A 22,534-nucleotide genomic window follows, 5' to 3' on the forward strand; every position below is an offset into this window, starting at 1 on the left:
ATTTTTGGCCGGCTGCGCAGCCTTCTCCGCCTTCACACTTTCCGCCCCGCATCTCCAACACGACAGCGCGCTCCGAGCGTGCCGCACGCCTCCCCCGCCGACCACCCCAGACCCGAGTGCCCCCAGGCGCGCCCCACGCGCCCCACGCAAGGACCCGTCGAAAGCAGCTACAAAACCCGGCAGGGCGGGTGTTATGCTGCCGGTTTTGGTAGCTGTCGGCCAAGCACGAGGTCGTGCGCGCTCGCTGACGGTATGTGAGCGTTTTTCTATTGTGTATGACTTTGTATCGGGACTGACGGGAATCCATGCGCTGTGCTTAAGTTGTGGGATGGCGATGACGTGTGCATTTGCGCCTTGAATTCGATTATCCATGTTGTATGAATAGGAATGTATTAAGAGTTAATACAAGCTGCGTGATCCTACGACTCCAAGTCTTTTTGCTTCCATTGGTGACTAGCTGGTGTGCAGCGGTCGACGATGCCACCGTTCGCTTTGCGGGTGATAAATGCTGAGCAGGGCGCGTCGTACGCAGAGCGGTGGTCAGCGCGCAGCTTTCTCCAGCGCTTCCGTAGCGACCCCGCGGTTTTGGATCGGCCTTTACCGTCGATACTCCCAAGCGCAGCGTTGACCTTCTTGTCCAAGTCTTACGCTAGCGTCCAGACACGCTGCTTCCACAGCCGATACGCGACGCCGTCCCGGTCCAGTGGCGCCGTTGGTACGTCTACCTCTCGCCCTGCTGCTATGATCATGATGTTGACGCCTGCCTTGAGGTCAGCGCGAACAAACTGTTGTTTCTTTTGGGTTGCCGTGTGCCACAGCTCCTGTGTGTACCAGTTGTAGAAGCAGCCAGCAAGAGAGTGCGCTTCAACGACGGTGTCAGTGCTCGCCTGCGGGGCCTGGCCAGCACAGCGACAAGGAGCAGGACCGTCAGCGCTGGTGGCCTTGCTCTCGTGGGCCGCGACGAGCTTCTGAAGTGTGCGCTGCATTGCTGCGATGGACGATAGCATCTGGGTGACGGCTGCGGCAAGTATGGTGGTGTTTCCATTGCTGCGTTCACCCAGCTGTCCGAAGTTCTCCGTTTGCCAAGCCGTGCGAAGCTGCCGACCCCAACCAATGCACGTGTCCAGCGAGAGCCGAGCTCCCAGCGCTACGTTGGTTGCGTCCAGAGCTTCGTGGAAGCGGTACAGGTAATGCGATGTGAAGCCTGTGGCAGCCTGCTCCTGCTGGACTGCCGTCACGACGTCGTCAAGATGGATGAGCAGGGACGCGAGCGCCGCATCCAGGACTAAGGCGTCAACGTTGAGCGTGGTGTCCGTGAAGCCGCTGACGTTCTTGAAGAGCTGGCCGCGCAGGGTTAGCAGCTGGGCGTACTCGAGCGCAGGAAGAAGCTCGCTCAAGGTGGCAATCCTGGGCGTGACGCATGGCAGGTGCGGGTCTCGGTATCCAGCGAGGACTTTGCCGACACTCTGGTCCTCGCGTGTCGTGGTACCCACGTACGCGAACGCCTTCGTGAGCGAGTCCAGCAGCCAAGCTCCCCGGGTCGAGATCCACTGGATCGCAAGCTGCGGTGAGGCGTTTGCATACGCTGCGGAGCCGCGGCGCAAGGAGTGGCTGCTCAGCCCTGCGGTGAGCGTCGGGGGCAGCGGGGCAGAGGCCTGGGCTTGGCGCTCGCAGACCATGGTGATGACGTCGTTAATATACTTGGACACGTTGGGCCTTCCTCTCACGCGCTTTGTTGGTGGCTCGTTCCTTGGTTCAGCTTTCTCTTCAAGGTTCTCCCAGTAGAGTATAGCTTCGTCTTGGCTGTAGGTCTTCTCCCCTGGCAAATCCGATGCCGCCGCGTGCGGCACTAGCGGGAACACATAGCTGGAAGGCTCCGACGCTCCGACGAACAGCATTCCGAGGCCGTGCAGCATACACTGCTCCCAGTGAGTCGCGGCCTTGTAAATTGAGATGCCTTGAACCACCGAAGTCTTGATTCGAGCTAGATGCAGAAAGAGCTCCCCCGATGCCGCCATAGATAGCTGGCTCTTTCTAGCAAAACAGGTATCGATCGCTCGACCAAACGTGTGCCACATTAACGTTAGTACAGCAGCGTCATGTAAGCTCTTATAACCTGAGCCAACCCCCTTAATCGCAGTTTCCTGCACCAGAACACGCAAGTCGCCGAGCGTGCAGCCTGGAGCTTCACCAGTCTGCACGCCAGCTAGCAAATTTCGCTCCTCAATAGTTGAACCCATTTTGTCGCGTATATTCGCAATTCGCTTGCTGTCTGACAAGTACAGAGGGTACCGCTCTCGGAGCAGGTTCACAACTTGGGACATATAGCCCACAGCAGTAGCCTTAGCAAGACGGCCTCCTCGAGCACTTGGCTTAGTTTGCAAGAAAATGGAGAAGGCGGTTAGCAAAGAGTAAAAGTTTTGACTTGGTAGAGCATCAGGAATAGACAGCGACTTCGCAATACTAGCAATTGACTCCTCATTCATGTTAGCAAGAGCTAAGAATTCGCTGAAGCACTTCATCGCCGCTGCCTCCTGCCCTGCTGTCCCTTGCGGGATGTCAAGCCCTCTCGGCGCTCGCTGCATCTTTTCAAATGGGAGAGGAGAGAAAGCAGACGAGTCACAGCCACCAACGATACAATCATGATTTGTATTGGGAATTTGCGGTCAAATATGAGTAATGCAACAATTACACTAAACTTTTGTATTGGATATTATTCTAGCAAGACTGTAAATTCCCAAAATAATTGGGAAAATGTTGGGATACACACGAATCGATCGTGATTGGCTAAATTCATTGAAGAACTTGTCCTGATTGGATAGATGCAATGACAGAGAAGCGCAAGGAATGCCAAGTTGGGAGAAAGCTTCCTTATCCTACAATAATCAAGATAGTCCCGGTGCATCAAATCGTACATATGCGAACAGGATAGGCGACGTCAATTGTAGCGACGTAACAACGATGCAGCATGACAGTGTGAGCAGCGCTAACTGCGAGCTTGGTTGCTGCATGCACAAGGTTTCGACGCCAAGCAAACCCCACAAGGTTGTTTGAGTAGGTGGCAGGCAAGGTGAGGTCAATGGACCCGTTAGCTCATGTGTTTATCTGGGTACCGGTCAACATAGAGCGCCTTCAGGCTCAGCTTCAGCAGAAAAGTGGGTCCTCCCTCCCGCAATTTTCAGACCGGGTTTGGAGGTGGAGGAGGTGGCCCGAACGACGGCAAGGAGCTGCACATTACTCAGTGGACGCAGCGTTGCGTAAATAAAAATTGCAATAAAACTATTGATAAAATTGGGGTCAATAATTACAATTAGAAAATTGGCTGCAATGATTTTATTGTATTGTACAAGACAGTTGACTTGATAACTGTATGTGCGTGGGTAGCCAATCAAATGGTCCATACAGACCCCTATACAAACCGCAAGAATACAATTCAATGTCTACATTGTACAATTAAAATTGTAGCGTGACGGCAAATCTCAATCATTTTTTCAATGTAAATTGACCACTGTGGACGGCTGCACCTTCAGTAAAGTTGTCGTCACGTTTGTGTACTATCCAAGAGCGAAGACACTCAGCGGATTGAGCGAAGACACTCAGCGGATTGAGCGAAGACAAGGTAGTGCCGCGTTCAATGAAGGACGTTACGTTGACTATGGCGCTTCATCAAGCAACAACGGCAGCTTAGACTCGCTCAAGTGCAAGCTTCTGAGTTCCGACGCCAGCCTCCGTACGAACTCGCAGCTTTGACAGGCGCTGCAGCGCTGGACGACTTCGCGTTTCGAGGCACAAGCAGGAGCTGGCACGTCGTGCCGTCCATCGGGCTGAGGTTTCAGTGCGTATTGGGCATACGGCCACGGCCCGAATGAAACGAGAAGACCCCATGCGAGGACTCCCAGACCTTCGCAGGATGAACGCACATGTACACAGGGGCAAAAGAGAAGTTGCAGCAGGCGAGAGCTATACAACAAACCGAACGTCCGTACCCTGCGTTAGAACGCCAACGCTGCTGAAGGCCTAGCTGCCGCCATACGCTTTCCCCGTGGCTCGGGTTCGTTGGGGGCGAGAGCATCTTCACTGACGCTCAGCGCTTCCGCGTCGACGGGGACCACGCCACTGGAACAGAGGCAACCTCAAGAATACCAGCTCGGTTCCTATTTCTCGAATTACCCGACGCAGTACGTCTCCTTCTGCTTGGCACTCACTTCAAGCTGCTCGACGCGCTCTAAAACGTCGGCATAGTTGCTGCCGGCAGTTTAGTAGTGCCCATTGTACGACTTTGATCTCAGAGTCGATTCTCAAATTTAAGAACCGCACACCCGAGGACGTTGTGAAAAACAACGTGCACTGGTCGAGGTTCCCAGCCGGACTCCGTGCGCGTAGACGACTCCGTTTGAAGTTGCGTTGAGTGGATAGAGCGAGCTCGACTGCAGCGAATTGAATTGAACTTCGCCGGTTTCGGAGACCTCGAGATCGCCATGGGCGGGTACTGCAAGGCGGATACTTTTACGGTTTGAATTTGGACGTTGAGAGGTACTTGGAGGACGCGGCGGACGGCCAAGCAGACGGTGACGCACTAGGCGTTGGTGCAGACGTCGTGGCAAGAGCCGTACGGACCTGCTTGAAGTGCGGATGGCGTCGATCCCGTGCTGTGGCAAAAACACAAGTTAGCCAGGGACGCTGCGCTTACACTACGGGACACCTGCGTTAAATTTTTTGTAGCGTGGAGAACCGACGGGACGAGCGACTTTGGTAGGCACTTCTCACCGGGTTTTTGACACGGGTCCCAGACTTGACAAAAAAACGTAAAGAAAAGTAGTCCTGCCGTCCACCAGGCACTACTCGCTGACGAAGCGTTTCTCCCATCGAATGTCCTGGCGACCAACCTACATGTTCGTCTCGAGTGCGAGTGACCGCGAGATGATGGAGGAGGTCCTGGAGCTGCTAGCGACCGACAGCCCCAACGACGATGACAACACTGTTGCTAGCAGCCGAAGCAGTAGCACCGCCACCAACCATTCGAGCATCGACTACCATTCAACGAACGGCACGAGCCAAGACCACCGAGGGAGAAGCGAGTTTTTGGACTGGAGCGAGGTGGCCATGAGTCCACGTTGTGACTGTGAAGAGGAGGAGAAGGACGCAAGGCACCCAGTGCCTGGACGGTCATCAACGCAGGCGCAGAGGCAGAGAAGAGAGGCAGTTCTAGGCGTGGAGCAGCAGATGCCGTCAATGTATTGCTCTAATGCCTTTTCTTTTTGATGAAAAAGGTTTCTCATGGCGATTAATCGCCACCACCCCAGTCCAATGCGCTTGCTGTTTGTGAGCTTTCGACGCAAATAAAGGTGTGTTGCAGAAGTACTAAATAAAGTGCATTTCATTTGAATTTGCAAAGTGGAAAGTGAAAAATGCAAACTTTGGAAGAGTCTTCACTGGCGTACCGTAGGCAGGGGTAGCCCACATTCCACCGTTACCCAGTCGACTTCTTTCTTGGCGGCATCCTGGGTCTTGCTCCGAGATCTCCTTCTCGTGAAGCGTGAGCTCTTTCTCGAGTGAGTCTCGCGATCGTTTCTTATTGACCCGCGACTGCTTTTCGAGCCCTCGAAGTCGCGCGAGTTCCGACTGTAGCTCCTTAATCTCCATCTTTTGTTGTCGTGACCTCCTGTACATGTGCAGACCAGCAAGGCCACAAGTCAGCAAGACCAGGCTCTTAGCATCGTTTGCAATCAACGCGTACCTTCTTGCGCTTCCTGTAGCGCCGAGAAGCTGTCTGCATCTGCAGTTTCCGACGAAGCTCGTCGAACTCGGCCCCATTCATCACATGGACATGCTGGCCACTTGGCAGGACATGCGATGTAGTGGTTGCTGCCGCTGCTCGCATTTCCTTGCATGACGATTCGCGCGGCTTCGAGATGGATCGTGGCGGTGGTGCAGCTGGAACCCGCGCTACTGGCGGGGGTCTAACGAATAGCGATACGGCAGCAGTCGTACCCGGGGTTCCACTGAAGACTTGGGCATCGTGTTGTCTACAGATCGCAACCAAGCATGTTAGGAAAATTGGCTACTACGAATCGATCCGAGATGACTCGCCTTGATCGCGCCAACCAGGAACTCTTGCGAGTTCCTTGCTCTTGTAGAGATATCCCTTCTCTCCCCGGCATAACTTGGAGCCTAATGGCCAGTACCGGTGTGCAAAGTCCAAAATATGCGGAGGCAATAGTTGAGACGAGCGACAATAAATTACATGTAGAGCAATAAATAGAATGGGAAGGGTGTTGAATTCATGAGACATTAGGAGGACTGCAGTCCCAGGTAAAAAAAAATGTCAACGGCACCCATTAGACGGGTAAATTTTACTTCTCATTTCGGTCCTCGCATCACCAAATGGCCTCGCGGCCACCACCGTGCAGCTTCTCCAGCATCGAAGTCGACGGCGTGCTGGCAGTACCAGAATTCCAAGAGCTTCTAGCAACCGGCGCCCACGTCGAAACGCAAGCTGATATCAGTAATGATAACGAGTCCACGTTGATTCCTGTCGAGGAAATGCCGGGAGTATTCATACCCAGAAGCAGCTACCAGAGCAATTACGCACCCAGCAGACCCCGTCTTCCATGTAAGGCCCCAGTTCTGAGCTGCACTTTGCTGCCTTCAGCTCCTTGCTTTTTGCTAACCCCGCAGCACGACGATGTCTCCTTCCTTCCCTTGTTCCCTTGTCATTTACTGCAGTCCCGCGACTACTTCTACTGGGGACGCACTGTCACATGAAAATGTGCTGCACCAAGCGGAAACTCGCGCAGCACCCGATACGTCCACCGGTATCTCAACGGGACAGCATGTCCGAGTCATGAGTGCTGTCGAGCTCGATGAACTTTGCCACAAAATCCAGGCGACGATGGGTCACGATAAGCTCGAAAAAGTCCGCCAAACGAAACCATGTGATTGTAGAACTTTCTTCTCATGTGCTTGAGTGCTTCCTGTTGTAGGCTGCAGCTCGTCAGCGGAAGACGCAGATCCAGTCGCTCCAAGCTGAGTTAGCTCGCCTGTATAAGCTCGAGGCTGATCTCAAGCAGTACGAGCAGCGCCCCCTGACATCCCTCCAAGACGAGCTCGAGACGCGGCAACAGGAGATCGCCGAGCTCTCGACCAAGCTCCAGCAGGCCACACAGGAGGAGCTTGGCTGGGTACGCACCGCTCCTTTCTTGTCACTATCACGCGAGTCCCTAACGTCGTTGCAAACTCCAATCCAATCCAAATCCAGATCAACTCCATGACCTCCGATCTGCTCGAATGAAGACCCCCCCCCTAGTTAACCTCATGGAGCCATGCATACACCATATCTATCCCCAACGCGTCTCGCCCCACCTCCCTTCTCCTCGCCCTCCTAGAGCTATTCTCCACTAACCCCCGCCTGCAGTAACGCGCGCCTCTCGGGACGCCTCTCCAGATATCTTTGTTCTACTTTGGCGCCATGCCGTCGGCGTCCGCGGTGGGGCGGCCATCGACGCCCTGCGGGCTGCGCGGGGATCGCACCTCGTCGGCGCTGCAGGTGGCTCCGTCCGCCATCGAGTTCTCGGCCTTCGAGCGAGGCGCGTGCTACGTCGCGACTCTGAGCGTGCGCAACGCCAGCGACCGCGTGCTGCGCTTCCGGTTGGCGCCGCCGCCCCACGCGTCGCCGTTCCGAGTCTTACTGCGCGGTCGGGACCTGGCCAGTACCGAGAACGCCACGGTCACGCTGCCCCCGGGGCTCAGCACCAAGTACGACGTCGCGTTCGAGCTGCCAGAGACCGAGGAGTCCAATTCAATCGACGACGACCATGAAGGGGTCGAGTCCACGCCCGCCATCGTCCACGACGCGCTGCAGCTCCGCGGAGACGACGGGTCCGCTCTTGAAGTGCCGCTTATAGCTCGACGCGCGTGTCCGTTGCTGGAGGTGACGCCGGCGCTGTGTGAACTCGGGCCCGTGGTGCTCACCCAGCGGTCGGCGCGGTTCGTCGAGGTGCAGAACTCGGGTGCCAGGCCGGGCAAGTTCATCGTGGACGTGCTGGATGCCGGCAATCAGCTGAGCGCTGGTAGTACTCAGGGCAGTTCACGCGCGGGGATCACCGTCAAACCGCAGAGAGGGAGATTAATGCCGCAAGAGACTGTTAATGTCAAGGTGGAGGCGAACGGGCTCGAGACGGGCGCGTTCCGAGGAATTGTGCGCGTTCGGATCTGGGAGTGCAGAGGCGGAGAAGAGGAAGAAGACGACGATGTGGTTGACGCTGCAGCGGCGCAGGACTCTGGTCGTGGGAGTGCGAGGAGTGCGGGCGGGTTGCCGCTTCCGTCTGCAGAGAAGATCATCGACGTGTCAGGGACGGTCGTGGAGCACACGGCGGAGCTGGTACTTCGACAGGGTCTTGAACCGGTGCAGTCGCTGTTCTTTGGGTCGTTATTTGCTGGCGAGACGCGGACGATCGAGACGCTGCTGCGCAATAACGGGCCGCTGCCGCTGACGTTCAAGACTTCGATCAGTTTTGGCGGTGGTGGAGGCGGTGGAGGCCCAGCGACGGGCGTTGAGGAGGACCGAGAAGCGTACGAACGACGCACAGAGCTGCGCATTACTCCAGCCGACGGCTGCATCGACCCCTTCAGTGAAGCCTTCGTCACGTTCGTGTATAAGCCAAGAGCCAAGACTTCGGAGGAAATTCAACGGATTGAGCGGAAGCAGGGCGGCGCGGGGTTTGATAACGAGAATGAAGCTGACTATGGCGCTTCGTCAGGCAGCAACAGCAGCTCGGACTCGTCCAGTTCCCCCTTCATGCTGCTCCCGGCCCCCGCACAGCCTCTGAGCGCCTTCGCGTCCATCATCTGCGAGGACTTACAGGCTCAAAACTTGACTTTCGAGGTCTCAGCCAAGACTTACATCCCTCGGCTGCAGCTCTCTCCGACACCGCCGTTGGACTTTGGCGACATTCGTTCCTACGATCGCGCGGATATTTTGCTGTCTCTGAAGAACCTGTCGGGGCTGCCCGTGCGCTTCGAAGTCGACAAAGGCGTCGCTCACTACTCTATAAGTCCACGCGCGGGCCGCCTGGACGTGCTGCAGTCGCAAAGTCTCGTGGTAAGCTTCGCCCCGACGCAGCTTGGAACGTTCAACAGCATTTTGTCGCTGCGCATCAACGACGGTGTGCTGGAGATCCCCGTGAAGGTGCTGGGACGAGCGGCTGTGGTCGGCCCAGTGCCCCCTGTCAGGGAGCGACTTGTAGGCGGTCCAACGGCGCTCCCCGCCGACTTTGCGCCCAAGTACAAGTTCCTCCTGCCAGAAGAGGCAAAGCAGACGAAGGGGAAATTGTCAAAACGCTTTCGACGCCAGCCTCCGTACGAACTCGCAGCTTTGAACGGCACTGCAGCGCTGGACGAGTTTGAGTTCCAAGGCACGAACAACACGCAGTTGACCTACTGCGTCAAGGAACTGGCGCGTCGTGCCGACCATCGAGCCGCGTACAACGACTACCTCGCTCAATGTCGAGTTCAGCGAGAAGCTAAAGCTAAAGGGTGGAAGGGGAAGGCCCAAGGACTCAAGTCGAGTGTCGTTCAAGCTCGGGGCAACAACCAGGAAGACGACGACGGTGTTCCCAGCTCAGGAGGTGTCGATCTCGGAATGGATCGAGAGAGCAGGCCCCAACCACAAGAGCTACGCCTGCCTCCATCCCTGATGAAGCCGAACGAGCCGCTCTGGCTCAACCAGCATCCTGCAGGGGGGAATGCGGGGCTGTCGAAGGCCTTTTTCGACGAGTTCAAGCTGATTAAGAAGAAATTCAAGTCGGCACCGGCCACGCCAGCGGAGCTAGCGGACTGCGCTAGAACACTGGAGTTCGACGAGCTGGAGCAGGTCGTTTCAGGTCCAAAGACTCTCAACTTTGGGCGGTTGAGTGTCAACGGCAGCGCGACACGCAGTCTCACGGTGCAGAACAACCTGCAGCACAACGTTCTCGTCGCTCTGCACTTGGCTGCAGGCGCGACCAATAAGGACGGCACGCCGGGACAGATCGAAGAGCTCGCTCGCAAGACAACTCTGACGTCGCAAGTTGTCCCCCCGCACTGCAAGGCGGGGTTTGACTTGGTTTTCTGCTCGTCACGTGAACAATTCTTCCAGCAGGCGATCACGTACTCGCTAAACGGAGTTCACCCGCGTCAGGTCACCATCGTCGCGGAGGTCGCACCTATCGTGGTCGAATTGGCGCCAGAAGAGCTGCGCTTTGACTTCGGAGCGCTGGACCTGAGCACATCCGTCGCTCGAGACGTGGTCATCACCAACACTTGCGACTCTGAAGCTCCGTTCGTTTGGACGCGCTTGCCACTACTTGCCACGCCTGACGGATCGACTCGCCCCGACTCCTCCAAGAGCAACGCGACAACCACAGTCACCACTAACACGATGGCCGAGAAAGGAGCAAGCGCTAATGGCTCAGTAGCTCCAGTGTTTGAGGTTCTGCCAGCCAGTGGAACCCTCGGCCCATCGGCTACGATGGTCTGCAAGGTCATCTACCGGCCTCCATCGATGTCTGGGCTGGCCATGACGGCGTTGGGGATTTCACAGAGGAGTGGAGCGATGTGGCTGGCCCAAATGTTCCAGTTAGACGTCACAGGCGGGGAGAAGGGCATACTCAACTGCCGAGCGCTGCTGCCTGACGTGAAGATGGTGGCTCGGGAGAAGAAGGTGGACTTTGGCACGATTTCCGTCGGCGTAGAGCGCGACAAGCGCATCACTTTGTCCAACCTGGGCATGCACACGAGAGCGGTGTTCTACGCGAGTGTAGACCCTCCGTCAATGACTACAACGATCGGACTGCAAGTGAGTTCCGCGCAAGGTGTGGTAGATCCGCAAGAGTCGACTGAATTGGTCGTGAAGCTGCTACCTCATCGTGCCATCACGTTGGACGGAACTACCAGTGGCTCTCACCAGGTGAACATCGTGATAACCGTACGAGGAGGCAAAGTCCTTCGCCTTCCAGTGACCGCCTCCGTTCTAGTACCGGACGTCTTCCTCGCTCCAGTCGAGGCTATCGACTTTGGAGAGGTCGTTTTGGGCGTCTCTGTCCCGCGCGTGATCTCGCTCGAGAACCACAGCTCCATCCCTGCCTGCTTGTTGCTGGACTTGGGCTCTTCCGCCTTCTCGGACGAGTTCGCAATCGCTACGCCGCCGAGGTTGATCGCGCACCTTGAAGACGCCAGCAACATCTTCGTGCCTTTGACCGACGACAAGCCCAGACATGGTGGAGCCAACACCCAGGACGGAGAGGCCGATACAGATGACGACCTGTCTGCGCGGTGCGTCAAGTGGCAGATCTGCTTGCCGCCGCATTCCACGGTGTCGTGTCACCTCGTGTTCACACCACTGAAAGAGGGCAGCCATGACCTTGTCCTCCCGCTCCAGATCGCTGGAGTAGGGTCAAGTTCGGGCCCCAACAACGGAGCTCCTGCACCACTTCGACGTCGAGTAATAGCGCGAGCCATCGTACCACGACTGCGGTTCTCCTCCTCGACCATGCACTTCAACCGCTGCGTTATCACACGTGAAGGCATCCGGAAAGTCCCGTACACGAAGCAGCTCGTGCTCACGAACGATGACGCGCAGCCGATTCGATGGCAGATTGATACATCGCGCTTGAGGCAAGGGAATCTCGTGACGTTCGCCGCTGGAGCCGCTGCAGCAGCGGCAGCAGCAAGCTCCGGCGCCGCAGCTCTTGCGAAGCGAATTGCATCAGCGAACCCGACGAATAGCGCGACCGCAGTCGTGTTCCACGTCGCCCCTGATTGTGGAGAATTGGCTCCTGGAGAGGAAGTCACGATTCGAGTGAGTTTCCTGCCGCTGGATGCTGTCGAGTACGCGGAAGACGAGTTGCCGCTGCTAGTGGACGGTGGGCCGTACGTGAATTTGAGTCTAAGAGGTGAAGGAATCCACCCGCATCTGTCCTTCTCGACTAATCGGGTGGTGCTGCCTACCGTCCCGCTTGGAGTCACTGCAACCGCGCACATCCAAGTTTACGCCACGGGGTACGACCACCTCGAACTCGCTTGTCGAGTGCCTCTGGATACGTCACGAGCCCCGTTGACGGTGCTGTTTCCTCGTGGGAAAACGCTCAGTATGGCGTGCCCGAGTCTTCCTGTTGAATTGCGCTTCTCTAGCAGCGCCAGTGTGGCTTTCAACGCCAGACTCGAGTTCTTCGACGCCGACGGCAACTCGTTTGCACTGCCCGTAGCTGGCTGCGCAGAGAATTGCTTGTTCACCAACTACAACTTTATCCAGACTCAAAGGCTCGGTCCAGAGCTAATGGAAGACGGTAGCAGTAGTGGCAGTTCCCCTCGACACTCTCCACAACGGAAAGAGTCGGCCAAGACGGAGCTTGAAGCCGATTCTAGCAGCTCGAAAGCCAACGGGGAGAATCGGGGGTCAATCAGCAGCAAGAGCATCGAGTCGGATGGGAAGCCTCCAAGCGGCTTCCAGTTCTACACTCACGCATCCGGTCGATTCCCAGTCTATTTGCTATCTAATAGACAAGCTCAAGCCGAGACGGAGAAGCACAAAGAAGCGCAGCAAGCGCCGAATCAACAGCAGCAGCACTTAGCCCCCAATGGCTTCGTGGTTGTCGACCCTTCTACCGGCGTCGATGAAGAAAGCTCCACCAGGCACGCTCTGCTCAAGCGGCAATCGTCGTCCCTACTCTCTCTGCAGGTTTTACCCCCACCAACACCGCCCACGCCGTTCACCGAGGGCGAGATTCAGCTGGTACTGCAATACCTCAACGCGAACTTCCTGCGGACGCCTGTGGTTCGGTTCCCAGAGGGCTTCGCAGACAACGCCGGCTGTCCGTTGTACGAGCTGCTCGACATGATCTGCATCAAGAAGCCTGGAGGGCTGGCTGTGCCTACGCTTCGCGGACCTGGCGCCGCGAATGCCCCTACCAAGAGAAAGAACGCCGATACTACGAACGCTTCAGGTGCTAACGCTAAGGCCACCGGAGCTGCTGGATCCAGTTCAAACTCGAATTCATCGGCGCCACAGCCGTCCAAGAAGGACCAGCTCACGCAGTACACGAACCAGTACGTGGAGCTGCTGCGCTTCCTCCGCTCGTATGGCGCCATGGTCCACGACGTGCTCCCCGAGCACCTTCTCGCGCAAGAGTTCTACTTACGCGCCTGCGAGAGTCCTCAGGCTGATCCCGCTCTCCTCTCGTCGCCTTCGTACGCCACCCTCCCGTTTGTAGCACGCCGACGGGCGCTCAAAAACGAATGGCGAGCGCTGAGCACTGCCGCATGGATGAAGGTCATCTACCAGGTGATCAAGTGCTTCTTGCTCTCTCGTATCACGTGGAAGGGCTACCAGATGCAGCAACAAGGTGGGGCGGAGACTTCTGCTGGAGACGTCAGCGCACGCAGTGATACCAAGCGCAAAGGTGAGAAGCCTCCAGTCTCCACAGGCCGCGCATGTCAAGGTAGCAACGTCTACAGCGAGGCGGAGATGGTGCTAATCCAGTGGCTTTGCGATCGAGTTCGCTCGCTACACAAGCCCCAACAACCCGCTGTGGCTCCGATGGCCTCGTTAGGTGGTGCGCTACTCGAGACTCAGCTCCTGGATATCGGGCGTGACTTGAGAGACGGACGATGGCTTTTCCACCTCGTGGCTGCCCACATCCCGACGCTATCGGTGGACCAGAGTGCTTATCACTGCTTCCGATGGATGCCTGAGGCCTTGAGTTCACGGCCTCGGAGACCGCCTTCAGCCGCTCAGTTGCAGCATCAAGCGGTTGTATTGCTACAAACTCTGGGGGCGTTTGGGCTTGACTTCGGCTTGGACGCAGCGAGATTCCTACGGCGATATACCGGTCGTGAGATGTTGTTGCTGCTGCTTCACTTGCAGCAGACGCTGCCTCAGTTTATCCCCAAGGCTACGATCGAGTTCAAAGGAGGACTGGGTCAGGTGATGGAGAAGAGTATTGAACTCAAGAACCCAAGCGCGCGACCGCTGCGTTACCACGTCTTTCTGGACGGAGTGGAGAGGAATTCATCCGGTCCGAGTGGCGTAGGAGCTGCTAGTGGCGGCGCGGACTCCGCTGCGGCTAGCGAGTTTACGATCGAGTCGAATGAGCTCGTGCTTGATCCTGGCAAAACCGTGGCGTTTGTAGTGACTTTCCGTCCGCGGTTCTCGAGGAAAGTGACAGCTCGTCTGGTCTTCCAAGCGGTTCGTGGGGATATCGCTGGAACGACGTCAATCGGCGGAGGTGGAGCCACGATGGTCTTCTTGCTAGAATCCAACATTGTGTCGCGCAAACCTGTGCGAATCATTCAACTCGAGACGAAGACGTACGAGAAGCGCGTGGAGGAGATCATGATCGAGAACCAGTTTCCGGCTAATGCCAACTTCAAGCTGTCCATGACGCAGCAGCAGCAGCAGACGCCTCCATCAGGGGCGGACACTGTTGTGAATGGAATGACCGACTCAGGTTCTAGTGCTACGACTACGGGTGTCTTGCCCTCTTCACGAGGTGGGAGTCGTCGACAAACGGTGCGAGCCCCAGCAGCAGCTTCACAGACGGGGAATAGTACAGCCAGCTTTGGGATGGGGTCGGACATCGCGGCGTTCGGCAGCAAGAAGCAGTTTGGCACTGCAGGCAGGAACCGCGGAGAGGATGCAGACTCAGCGTGGTGTATCTGTGCCCAGCAGCCCTTCTACCTCCCAGACTTTGGCACGTCTGGAAGCAGCGGCAACAGCAACGGGGGCGGTGACGACGCGGAGGGTGGCGGTGGATTGTCCGTTCCAGCGTCTGGACTCAGTGGCGCGTCTGTATCAATCCGGAAGAGCGGCTCTGCGAAGGTCAAGCTCGAGTTCTTACCTCTCGTGCCCGGGAACTACCGATGTCAGCTGCTCTTCTTGGACGAAAACATCGGCGAGTTCCTGTACGAAGTCCACGCGGTCGCAAGTCTGCCTGCAAGTCTGGAGACGCTGGAGCTGCAGTGTGAAGCGTCAACTGCAGCGAGTGGAGCTGCTGGCGCGGCGGCGGCGCGGTTCCGTTTCGTGAGAGAGCTGACGATCCCCGTCAAGAACCCGCTATTGAATCGCGCACTCACAGTCTTTGTCGAGCGAGCTAACGGCCATCTACGGACGAAGCTCAAGGACGGACTGAAGCGCTGCGAAGAGAACCACCACACGAGCTTCCAGGTGGACTTCAATTCGCCGTACTTCACTGCCAATGTCCCGGAGTTGACGCTTACCAATGGTTCAGGCAAGCCACTTCCAGCTTCAGGTAGATCTGATGGATCTGGGATCGATTCCTCGGGTCCTAAAGTCCCGCTCAAGGCCAACCAAGCTCGGCTCGGGACTCCTCGCTCCGTTTCCGCCGGTGCCAACAGCGTCTTGATCGACTTCCAACCAAAAGGAGCTGGGCGATACGCCTGTAAATTGCTGCTTCGCTCTCGAAACACCACGTGCGGGAGCAGCGACTTGCGTGTGTACGACCTTATCGCCAAGGTGAAGGAGCCCAACGTGAAGACGCAACTGGAGTTCGTGGCGCCAGCTCGCCACAGCATCGTACAGGAGATCCCGCTCTCCAACCCGACGGATACGACGTGGTCGCTCAAGGCGATCTTCAGCAACGGCAGCACTGATAGCAATGGCAGTGGGAAGCCTCTCGCGTCAATGTTCTCCGGTCCACCGTCTCTCGTGGTGCCTGCGAAGCGATCGGCTACGTATCCACTGACCTTCACGCCGTCGTGGATTTATCACGAGACTCGGACGTTTGTGCTGTTGAATACGGCCACGCAGCAGCAGTTCGAGTTTGAATTGAGCGGCTACGGAGAGGAACCGCTCGCCCAGGACCACGTTGCTCTCAACTGCCAAGCTCGCTCCAGTATCGTGCACAACTTCGACGTCTTCGCGCTCCCAGGCGGCGAGCCAAATGCAGCGCAGGTTTTCAAGGTGGAGTCAGACCTGCGCGATGTCGTCGGAGCGTCAACACTCACCGTACCAGCAGGTACTGGCGGCTCGAACCGCGTGGTCAAGTATCCACTCACCTTCAGTCCGCTAGTGAGCGGCTCGTACTTTGGCTCCGTTACGTTCACGAACGAAGCCACGAATGAGTATCTCTGGTACACTGTTGAGGCGTCCGTCAGTCCTCCAGAACCCGAGACAACGCTCGAGATGCGTGCAACTGTACGTGGCGCAGTGGGTGTCGAGATCGGCTTGGCCAACCCTTTGGATAATGAGACCACATTCGCGGTTGAGCTGCGTGGTCTGGGCCTTCTGGGGCCTTCGACCTTCACGCTGGAAGCTCGTCAGTCGGGCGTCTACGAGTTGGTCTACTCGCCTCTGCTTATGACGACCGGGAGCGGGGAGGAAGGCGCCATTCTGTTCTCTAGTGACGCAGTGGGGCAGTTCTGGTACCGATTGAACCTCGTAGCAGAGCCTGCAGCAGCCCAAGAGCTGGATGACATGTCGTGTGCGGTCGGAGACGTCTGCACGCAGCCGCTTTGGCTGCAGAACCCCAGTAACCAAGAACTTCAGCTGCAGTATCGTATCACGAACACGAGGAACTTCTCCATCAAGGGCTCCAACGCCTCCGCCAACGCCGTCAAAACGCCAACACGCGTGCTACTGCCTCCCTTCGGTCGTGCCAGCGTCGTCGTGGAGTACACGCCGTCCTCCTTGTCCGACTTTGAGAGCACCAGCATCATCTTCTACGAGAAAGACGTCGTGAGCGACTGGGAGTTCACGATCCGTGGACGGGGGCGAGCGCCGAGTGTCATGAAGCCGCTCGTAGTCACCGCTCGAGTCAATGAAGCTGCGTCGACGCTGTTCACGTTCAAGAACCCGTTCGCCGGACCACTTCGCGTTGACGTGAAGCTCGTTGACGACGATCCCGACGGGAACGGGTCGCCGCCTTCACCGCGTGGTGCGTCGCCCGTATTCGATATGCTGCTCAAGAAACGCCGAGTACTGCTCGAGAGCTTTGGCCTTCTCCAGGTGCCGATCTCCTTCCTGCCTCGATCTGTGAGTGAGACACGAGCAGAGCTGGTAGTCCATGGAGGAGACGACTACGCGGAGCTGGAGTGGCGATATCCCCTACGAGGAGTGGCTGAAGCGCCGATCCACCCTCGAGTGCTGGCTGTGCTAGCTTGCCAAGCGCGTGACTCGGTCGAGAAGCGTGTCGAGTGCGAGCTACTCGCAGCTCCGGATGACATGGTGCCTTCGGACGAGACGTTCTCGGTCGAGTGGGAGATTGATGCCGGTCGCTTCGGCCCCATGGCGACACCAGCGGCGATCGAGCGTGCCTTGACTGTGACACCTTGGCCGGTGTCATCCAGCTCGAGATCGACTGTGAGTCTTCCCTACGTCATACGCTTTGAGCCTCTGCGTCCTTATCGAGGATCAGTCGCGTTGTTGGTGAAAAAGAGCAGCGGGGGCCTATGGCGTTTTGATGTGGCGCTGGATGCAGGAGATCCTCCTGTTGACGACGTGTTGACTATCGAGTCGAGCCTGAACCAGACTTCGTCCGTCAGCTTCCAACTGCGTAACCAGTTCCGACAACCGGCGGCCTTCCTGGCTGAATTCTCAGCCGGCTCTTCGAGTGCGTTCACGGTGTACCCCGCTGAGGGGGAGCTGTCCCCGTACGGCAGCGAAGATGGTGCGGTATTCGTGGTATCGTTCACGCCTACTGGCTATGGCAAGATGCAGTCGGGGCAGCTCGTGATCTGCACGGAGGAGATGCAGTGGACGTTCAACGTCAAGGGAACGTATCCCGATGCTACACCTGGCAGTCGAGCTAGTGGACCGGCGAGTAGTTTGAGTCTGAGCTCGAGTGCGTCGAGAGCGCGACTCGGAATCACTAATAGCAGCAGCGGATCGGGTAGCAACAGCGAGCAACGAGTAGAGCGAGCTAAAGGACGTAGGAACAGATAGTAGGGATCGGATAGTGATCATCATTGAATACAGACAGGCAGACTACATAATGTCGTACTTGCTTACTTATCCTGGTAGTGCTTCGGTTACGAAGTATGGACAGCCCAACCAGGATTAATTCGATGCACCTGATATGAGGCGCACATGAAGTAAAAGTATACTGAAATCAAGTAAAGTCAGTTAATAATTTCAGAAATCGCATGGTTTCTTGAAATTCACGGAAAAGTAGAGGTCTTTTCGGTGGAGTGGCAAACTAGTTGAGTAGGATATTCGTTTCCAGAGATTAAGGGTAAACGTTAAGTACGACGGTGCCAGCTCTGAATTGTTTGGATGAAGGAGGACTCCTCCGAGAGGGTCTTTGCCGATAGCAGAATGCTCGGTGTTCTAGTTGGTATGCAAGTGGTTTGTGCAGCGATATTTGATCTATCTACTAAAGTGCGGAGGGTGTTCGGAGCGCTCCTACCAAGATAGAATAATGCTAAATTCAGCACTGTGCGCCTACGATAGCATGAGCGATGGCGAGATGATGAAGCGAGGCTCGGTAGGTAGCGCGGCGATGTACAGGTGGTGATAGTTCCGATGCGGTGCGAGTCCAGCTAGTTCGGCGCCACAGCAGCGGAGTTTTTTACCGTGAGCACGGTGGGGGGGGTTGGCTGCTGCGGCGACCGAAAAAGCTGAACTGAGGACGAGCCCAGCTCTTTTAGATTGTGGTCGTTTTGCTTCTTTGTCTTCAAGGAAGGATCCGTACGTAGTCTAGATCAATCACAGAAATTTTCTGCGGATCATCGTACCTAGTCCAAATCACTCAGTGCAAAATCCCAAAGGAAAGGTCCGTAGTCTTAATCGCTCACCATTTTCCGAAAATGTTTTGGAACCATCTACAGAATTCTGCCCGAATAAGGAACGGGTGTATAACTAATAGCCTCACATATTTAATATTATTTTCCAGTCGATGTGGCGATAGGGGGATGTGCAAGGTACTGCAAGGTACTGAGGTGAAAAATCCAGTGCCAATCTCCACCTTCGTTTGAAAAATGGCGCGCATTTAGCGATCTTACTAGACTTCAAACTACTTGTACCGTAGTGGTAGACTTGCACTTTTTCTTTTGCACCTCGCCCCACAAGCCCACCTCCTCCCCCACTCCACCCATGAAGTCCACACCGTCCAAGCGTCTCCGCCTCACTTGGTCTGAGAAAGTGGGCATCCTCGACAAGGTGAAGGGTTAGATAATCCCTACGAGGTCGACCAGTTGACAGCGCGGTTGTGGTGCGAGCAGCTGCTTTTCAGTTCATTTTGAAATAACTAAATCAGTACATTGGAAAAGTATACTCAACTTAACATCAATTTATATATTCTGCGTCTTTATATATATCAGGCGTTCCTTACTCGAGTAGATTACTGTAGGATAAGGAAGCTTTCTCCCAACTTGGCATTCCTTGCGCTTCTCTGTCATTGCATCTATCCAATCAGGACAAGTTCTTCAATGAATTTAGCCAATCACGATCGATTCGTGTGTATCCCAACATTTTCCCAATTATTTTGGGAATTTACAGTCTTGCTAGAATAATATCCAATACAAAAGTTTAGTGTAATTGTTGCATTACTCATATTTGACCGCAAATTCCCAATACAAATCATGATTGTATCGTTGGTGGCTGTGACTCGTCTGCTTTCTCTCCTCTCCCATTTGAAAAGATGCAGCGAGCGCCGAGAGGGCTTGACATCCCGCAAGGGACAGCAGGGCAGGAGGCAGCGGCGATGAAGTGCTTCAGCGAATTCTTAGCTCTTGCTAACATGAATGAGGAGTCAATTGCTAGTATTGCGAAGTCGCTGTCTATTCCTGATGCTCTACCAAGTCAAAACTTTTACTCTTTGCTAACCGCCTTCTCCATTTTCTTGCAAACTAAGCCAAGTGCTCGAGGAGGCCGTCTTGCTAAGGCTACTGCTGTGGGCTATATGTCCCAAGTTGTGAACCTGCTCCGAGAGCGGTACCCTCTGTACTTGTCAGACAGCAAGCGAATTGCGAAAATACGCGACAAAATGGGTTCAACTATTGAGGAGCGAAATTTGCTAGCTGGCGTGCAGACTGGTGAAGCTCCAGGCTGCACGCTCGGCGACTTGCGTGTTCTGGTGCAGGAAACTGCGATTAAGGGGGTTGGCTCAGGTTATAAGAGCTTACATGACGCTGCTGTACTAACGTTAATGTGGCACACGTTTGGTCGAGCGATCGATACCTGTTTTGCTAGGAAGAGCCAGCTATCTATGGCGGCATCGGGGGAGCTCTTTCTGCATCTAGCTCGAATCAAGACTTCGGTGGTTCAAGGCATCTCAATTTACAAGGCCGCGACTCACTGGGAGCAGTGTATGCTGCACGGCCTCGGAATGCTGTTCGTCGGAGCGTCGGAGCCTTCCAGCTATGTGTTCCCGCTAGTGCCGCACGCGGCGGCATCGGATTTGCCAGGGGAGAAGACCTACAGCCAAGACGAAGCTATACTCTACTGGGAGAACCTTGAAGAGAAAGCTGAACCAAGGAACGAGCCACCAACAAAGCGCGTGAGAGGAAGGCCCAACGTGTCCAAGTATATTAACGACGTCATCACCATGGTCTGCGAGCGCCAAGCCCAGGCCTCTGCCCCGCTGCCCCCGACGCTCACCGCAGGGTTGAGCAGCCACCCCTTGCGCCGCGGCTCCGCAGCGTATGCAAACGCCTCACCGCAGCTTGCGATCCAGTGGATCTCGACCCGGGGAGCTTGGCTGCTAGACTCGCTCACGAAGGCGTTCGCGTACGTGGGTACCACGACACGCGAGGACCAGAGTGTCGGCAAAGTCCTCGCTGGATACCGAGACCCGCACCTGCCATGCGTCACGCCCAGGATTGCCACCTTGAGCGAGCTTCTTCCTGCGCTCGAGTACGCCCAGCTGCTAACCCTGCGCGGCCAGCTCTTCAAGAACGTCAGCGGCTTCACGGACACCACGCTCAACGTTGACGCCTTAGTCCTGGATGCGGCGCTCGCGTCCCTGCTCATCCATCTTGACGACGTCGCGACGGCAGTCCAGCAGGAGCAGGCTGCCACAGGCTTCACATCGCATTACCTGTACCGCTTCCACGAAGCTCTGGACGCAACCAACGTAGCGCTGGGAGCTCGGCTCTCGCTGGACACGTGCATTGGTTGGGGTCGGCAGCTTCGCACGGCTTGGCAAACGGAGAACTTCGGACAGCTGGGTGAACGCAGCAATGGAAACACCACCATACTTGCCGCAGCCGTCACCCAGATGCTATCGTCCATCGCAGCAATGCAGCGCACACTTCAGAAGCTCGTCGCGGCCCACGAGAGCAAGGCCACCAGCGCTGACGGTCCTGCTCCTTGTCGCTGTGCTGGCCAGGCCCCGCAGGCGAGCACTGACACCGTCGTTGAAGCGCACTCTCTTGCTGGCTGCTTCTACAACTGGTACACACAGGAGCTGTGGCACACGGCAACCCAAAAGAAACAACAGTTTGTTCGCGCTGACCTCAAGGCAGGCGTCAACATCATGATCATAGCAGCAGGGCGAGAGGTAGACGTACCAACGGCGCCACTGGACCGGGAACGGCGTCGCGTATCGGCTGTGGAAGCAGCGTGTCTGGACGCTAGCGGAAGACTTGGACAAGAAGGTCAACGCTGCGCTTGGGAGTATCGACGGTAAAGGCCGATCCAAAACCGCGGGGTCGCTACGGAAGCGCTGGAGAAAGCTGCGCGCTGACCACCGCTCTGCGTACGACGCGCTCTGCTCAGCATTTATCGCCCGCAAAGCGAACGGTGGCATCGTCGACCGCTGCACACCAGCTAGTCACCAATGGAAGCAAAAAGACTTGGAGTCGTAGGATCACGCAGCTTGTATTAACTCTTAATACATTCCTATTCATACAACATGGATAATCGAATTCAAGGCGCAAATGCACACGTCATCGCCATCCCACAACTTAAGCACAGCGCATGGATTCCCGTCAGTCCCGATACAAAGTCATACACAATAGAAAAACGCTCACATACCGTCAGCGAGCGCGCACGACCTCGTGCTTGGCCGACAGCTACCAAAACCGGCAGCATAACACCCGCCCTGCCGGGTTTTGTAGCTGCTTTCGACGGGTCCTTGCGTGGGGCGCGTGGGGCGCGCCTGGGGGCACTCGGGTCTGGGGTGGTCGGCGGGGGAGGCGTGCGGCACGCTCGGAGCGCGCTGTCGTGTTGGAGATGCGGGGCGGAAAGTGTGAAGGCGGAGAAGGCTGCGCAGTTGGCCAAAAATAAAACCTTAAGGTTTTTTCTTGGCTTTGGAGCCGATAAACCAGTCCATACTTTGTTGAATCTCACTTATGATTGGCTCTCCTCATTGGGAGCGGCGTTTGGGACCTGGTCGATTAATGTATTGTAGTCAAAATCACTCGATATGAACTGACACGAAGTAAGTTTTTGGACTGTATGAGGAAATATATCGATTTTTTATCTGAAAGGTTATACCGCTTCGTCCCAGTCAACAGAATCAACAACCCGTTCGCCTGTTCAAGTACACGGCAAGTTTGACAGCTCGGTGGAGACCAACGACGGCGGTCTGGTGGTGAACAG

At 56.2% G+C, this 22,534-nt stretch overlaps 5 protein-coding genes across 5 annotated transcripts; 3 read left to right on the top strand and 2 right to left on the bottom strand.

Moving 5' to 3' along the window:
• Window positions 1-1,493: 1,493 nt before the first annotated feature.
• Window positions 1,494-2,486, bottom strand: PHYSODRAFT_410056 (hypothetical protein; the record flags this gene model as incomplete). Its single annotated transcript, XM_009528823.1, has 3 exons — window positions 1,494-1,655; window positions 1,728-2,108; window positions 2,202-2,486. Coding segments are annotated over 3 exons (828 nt in total), but the record flags the coding sequence as incomplete, so codon positions are not given.
• A 2,404-nt stretch (window positions 2,487-4,890) lies between these two features.
• On the top strand, window positions 4,891-5,262 carry PHYSODRAFT_300892 (hypothetical protein; the record flags this gene model as incomplete). Its single annotated transcript, XM_009528824.1, has 1 exon — window positions 4,891-5,262. One exon carries the CDS (start codon window positions 4,891-4,893, stop codon window positions 5,260-5,262), a length of 372 nt encoding a protein of 123 aa, XP_009527119.1.
• A 167-nt stretch (window positions 5,263-5,429) lies between these two features.
• Window positions 5,430-6,018, bottom strand: PHYSODRAFT_300893 (hypothetical protein; the record flags this gene model as incomplete). The annotated part of the gene is made up of 3 exons (XM_009528825.1): window positions 5,430-5,662; window positions 5,738-5,960; window positions 5,992-6,018. The coding sequence occupies 3 exons, from the start codon at window positions 6,016-6,018 to the stop codon at window positions 5,430-5,432; spliced, it is 483 nt and encodes a 160-aa protein (XP_009527120.1).
• Window positions 6,019-7,468: 1,450 nt separating this feature from the next.
• PHYSODRAFT_503609 (hypothetical protein) lies at window positions 7,469-17,935 on the top strand (the record flags this gene model as incomplete). Its single annotated transcript, XM_009528826.1, has 2 exons — window positions 7,469-12,323; window positions 12,657-17,935. The coding sequence occupies 2 exons, from the start codon at window positions 7,469-7,471 to the stop codon at window positions 17,933-17,935; spliced, it is 10,134 nt and encodes a 3,377-aa protein (XP_009527121.1).
• A 1,795-nt stretch (window positions 17,936-19,730) lies between these two features.
• Window positions 19,731-20,723, top strand: PHYSODRAFT_404271 (hypothetical protein; the record flags this gene model as incomplete). The annotated part of the gene is made up of 3 exons (XM_009528827.1): window positions 19,731-20,015; window positions 20,109-20,489; window positions 20,562-20,723. Coding segments are annotated over 3 exons (828 nt in total), but the record flags the coding sequence as incomplete, so codon positions are not given.
• Window positions 20,724-22,534: the final 1,811 nt, after the last annotated feature.

Source organism: Phytophthora sojae (genome assembly GCF_000149755.1).
Source record: "Phytophthora sojae unplaced genomic scaffold PHYSOscaffold_4, whole genome shotgun sequence".
Lineage (NCBI taxonomy): Eukaryota > Oomycota > Peronosporomycetes > Peronosporales > Peronosporaceae > Phytophthora > Phytophthora sojae.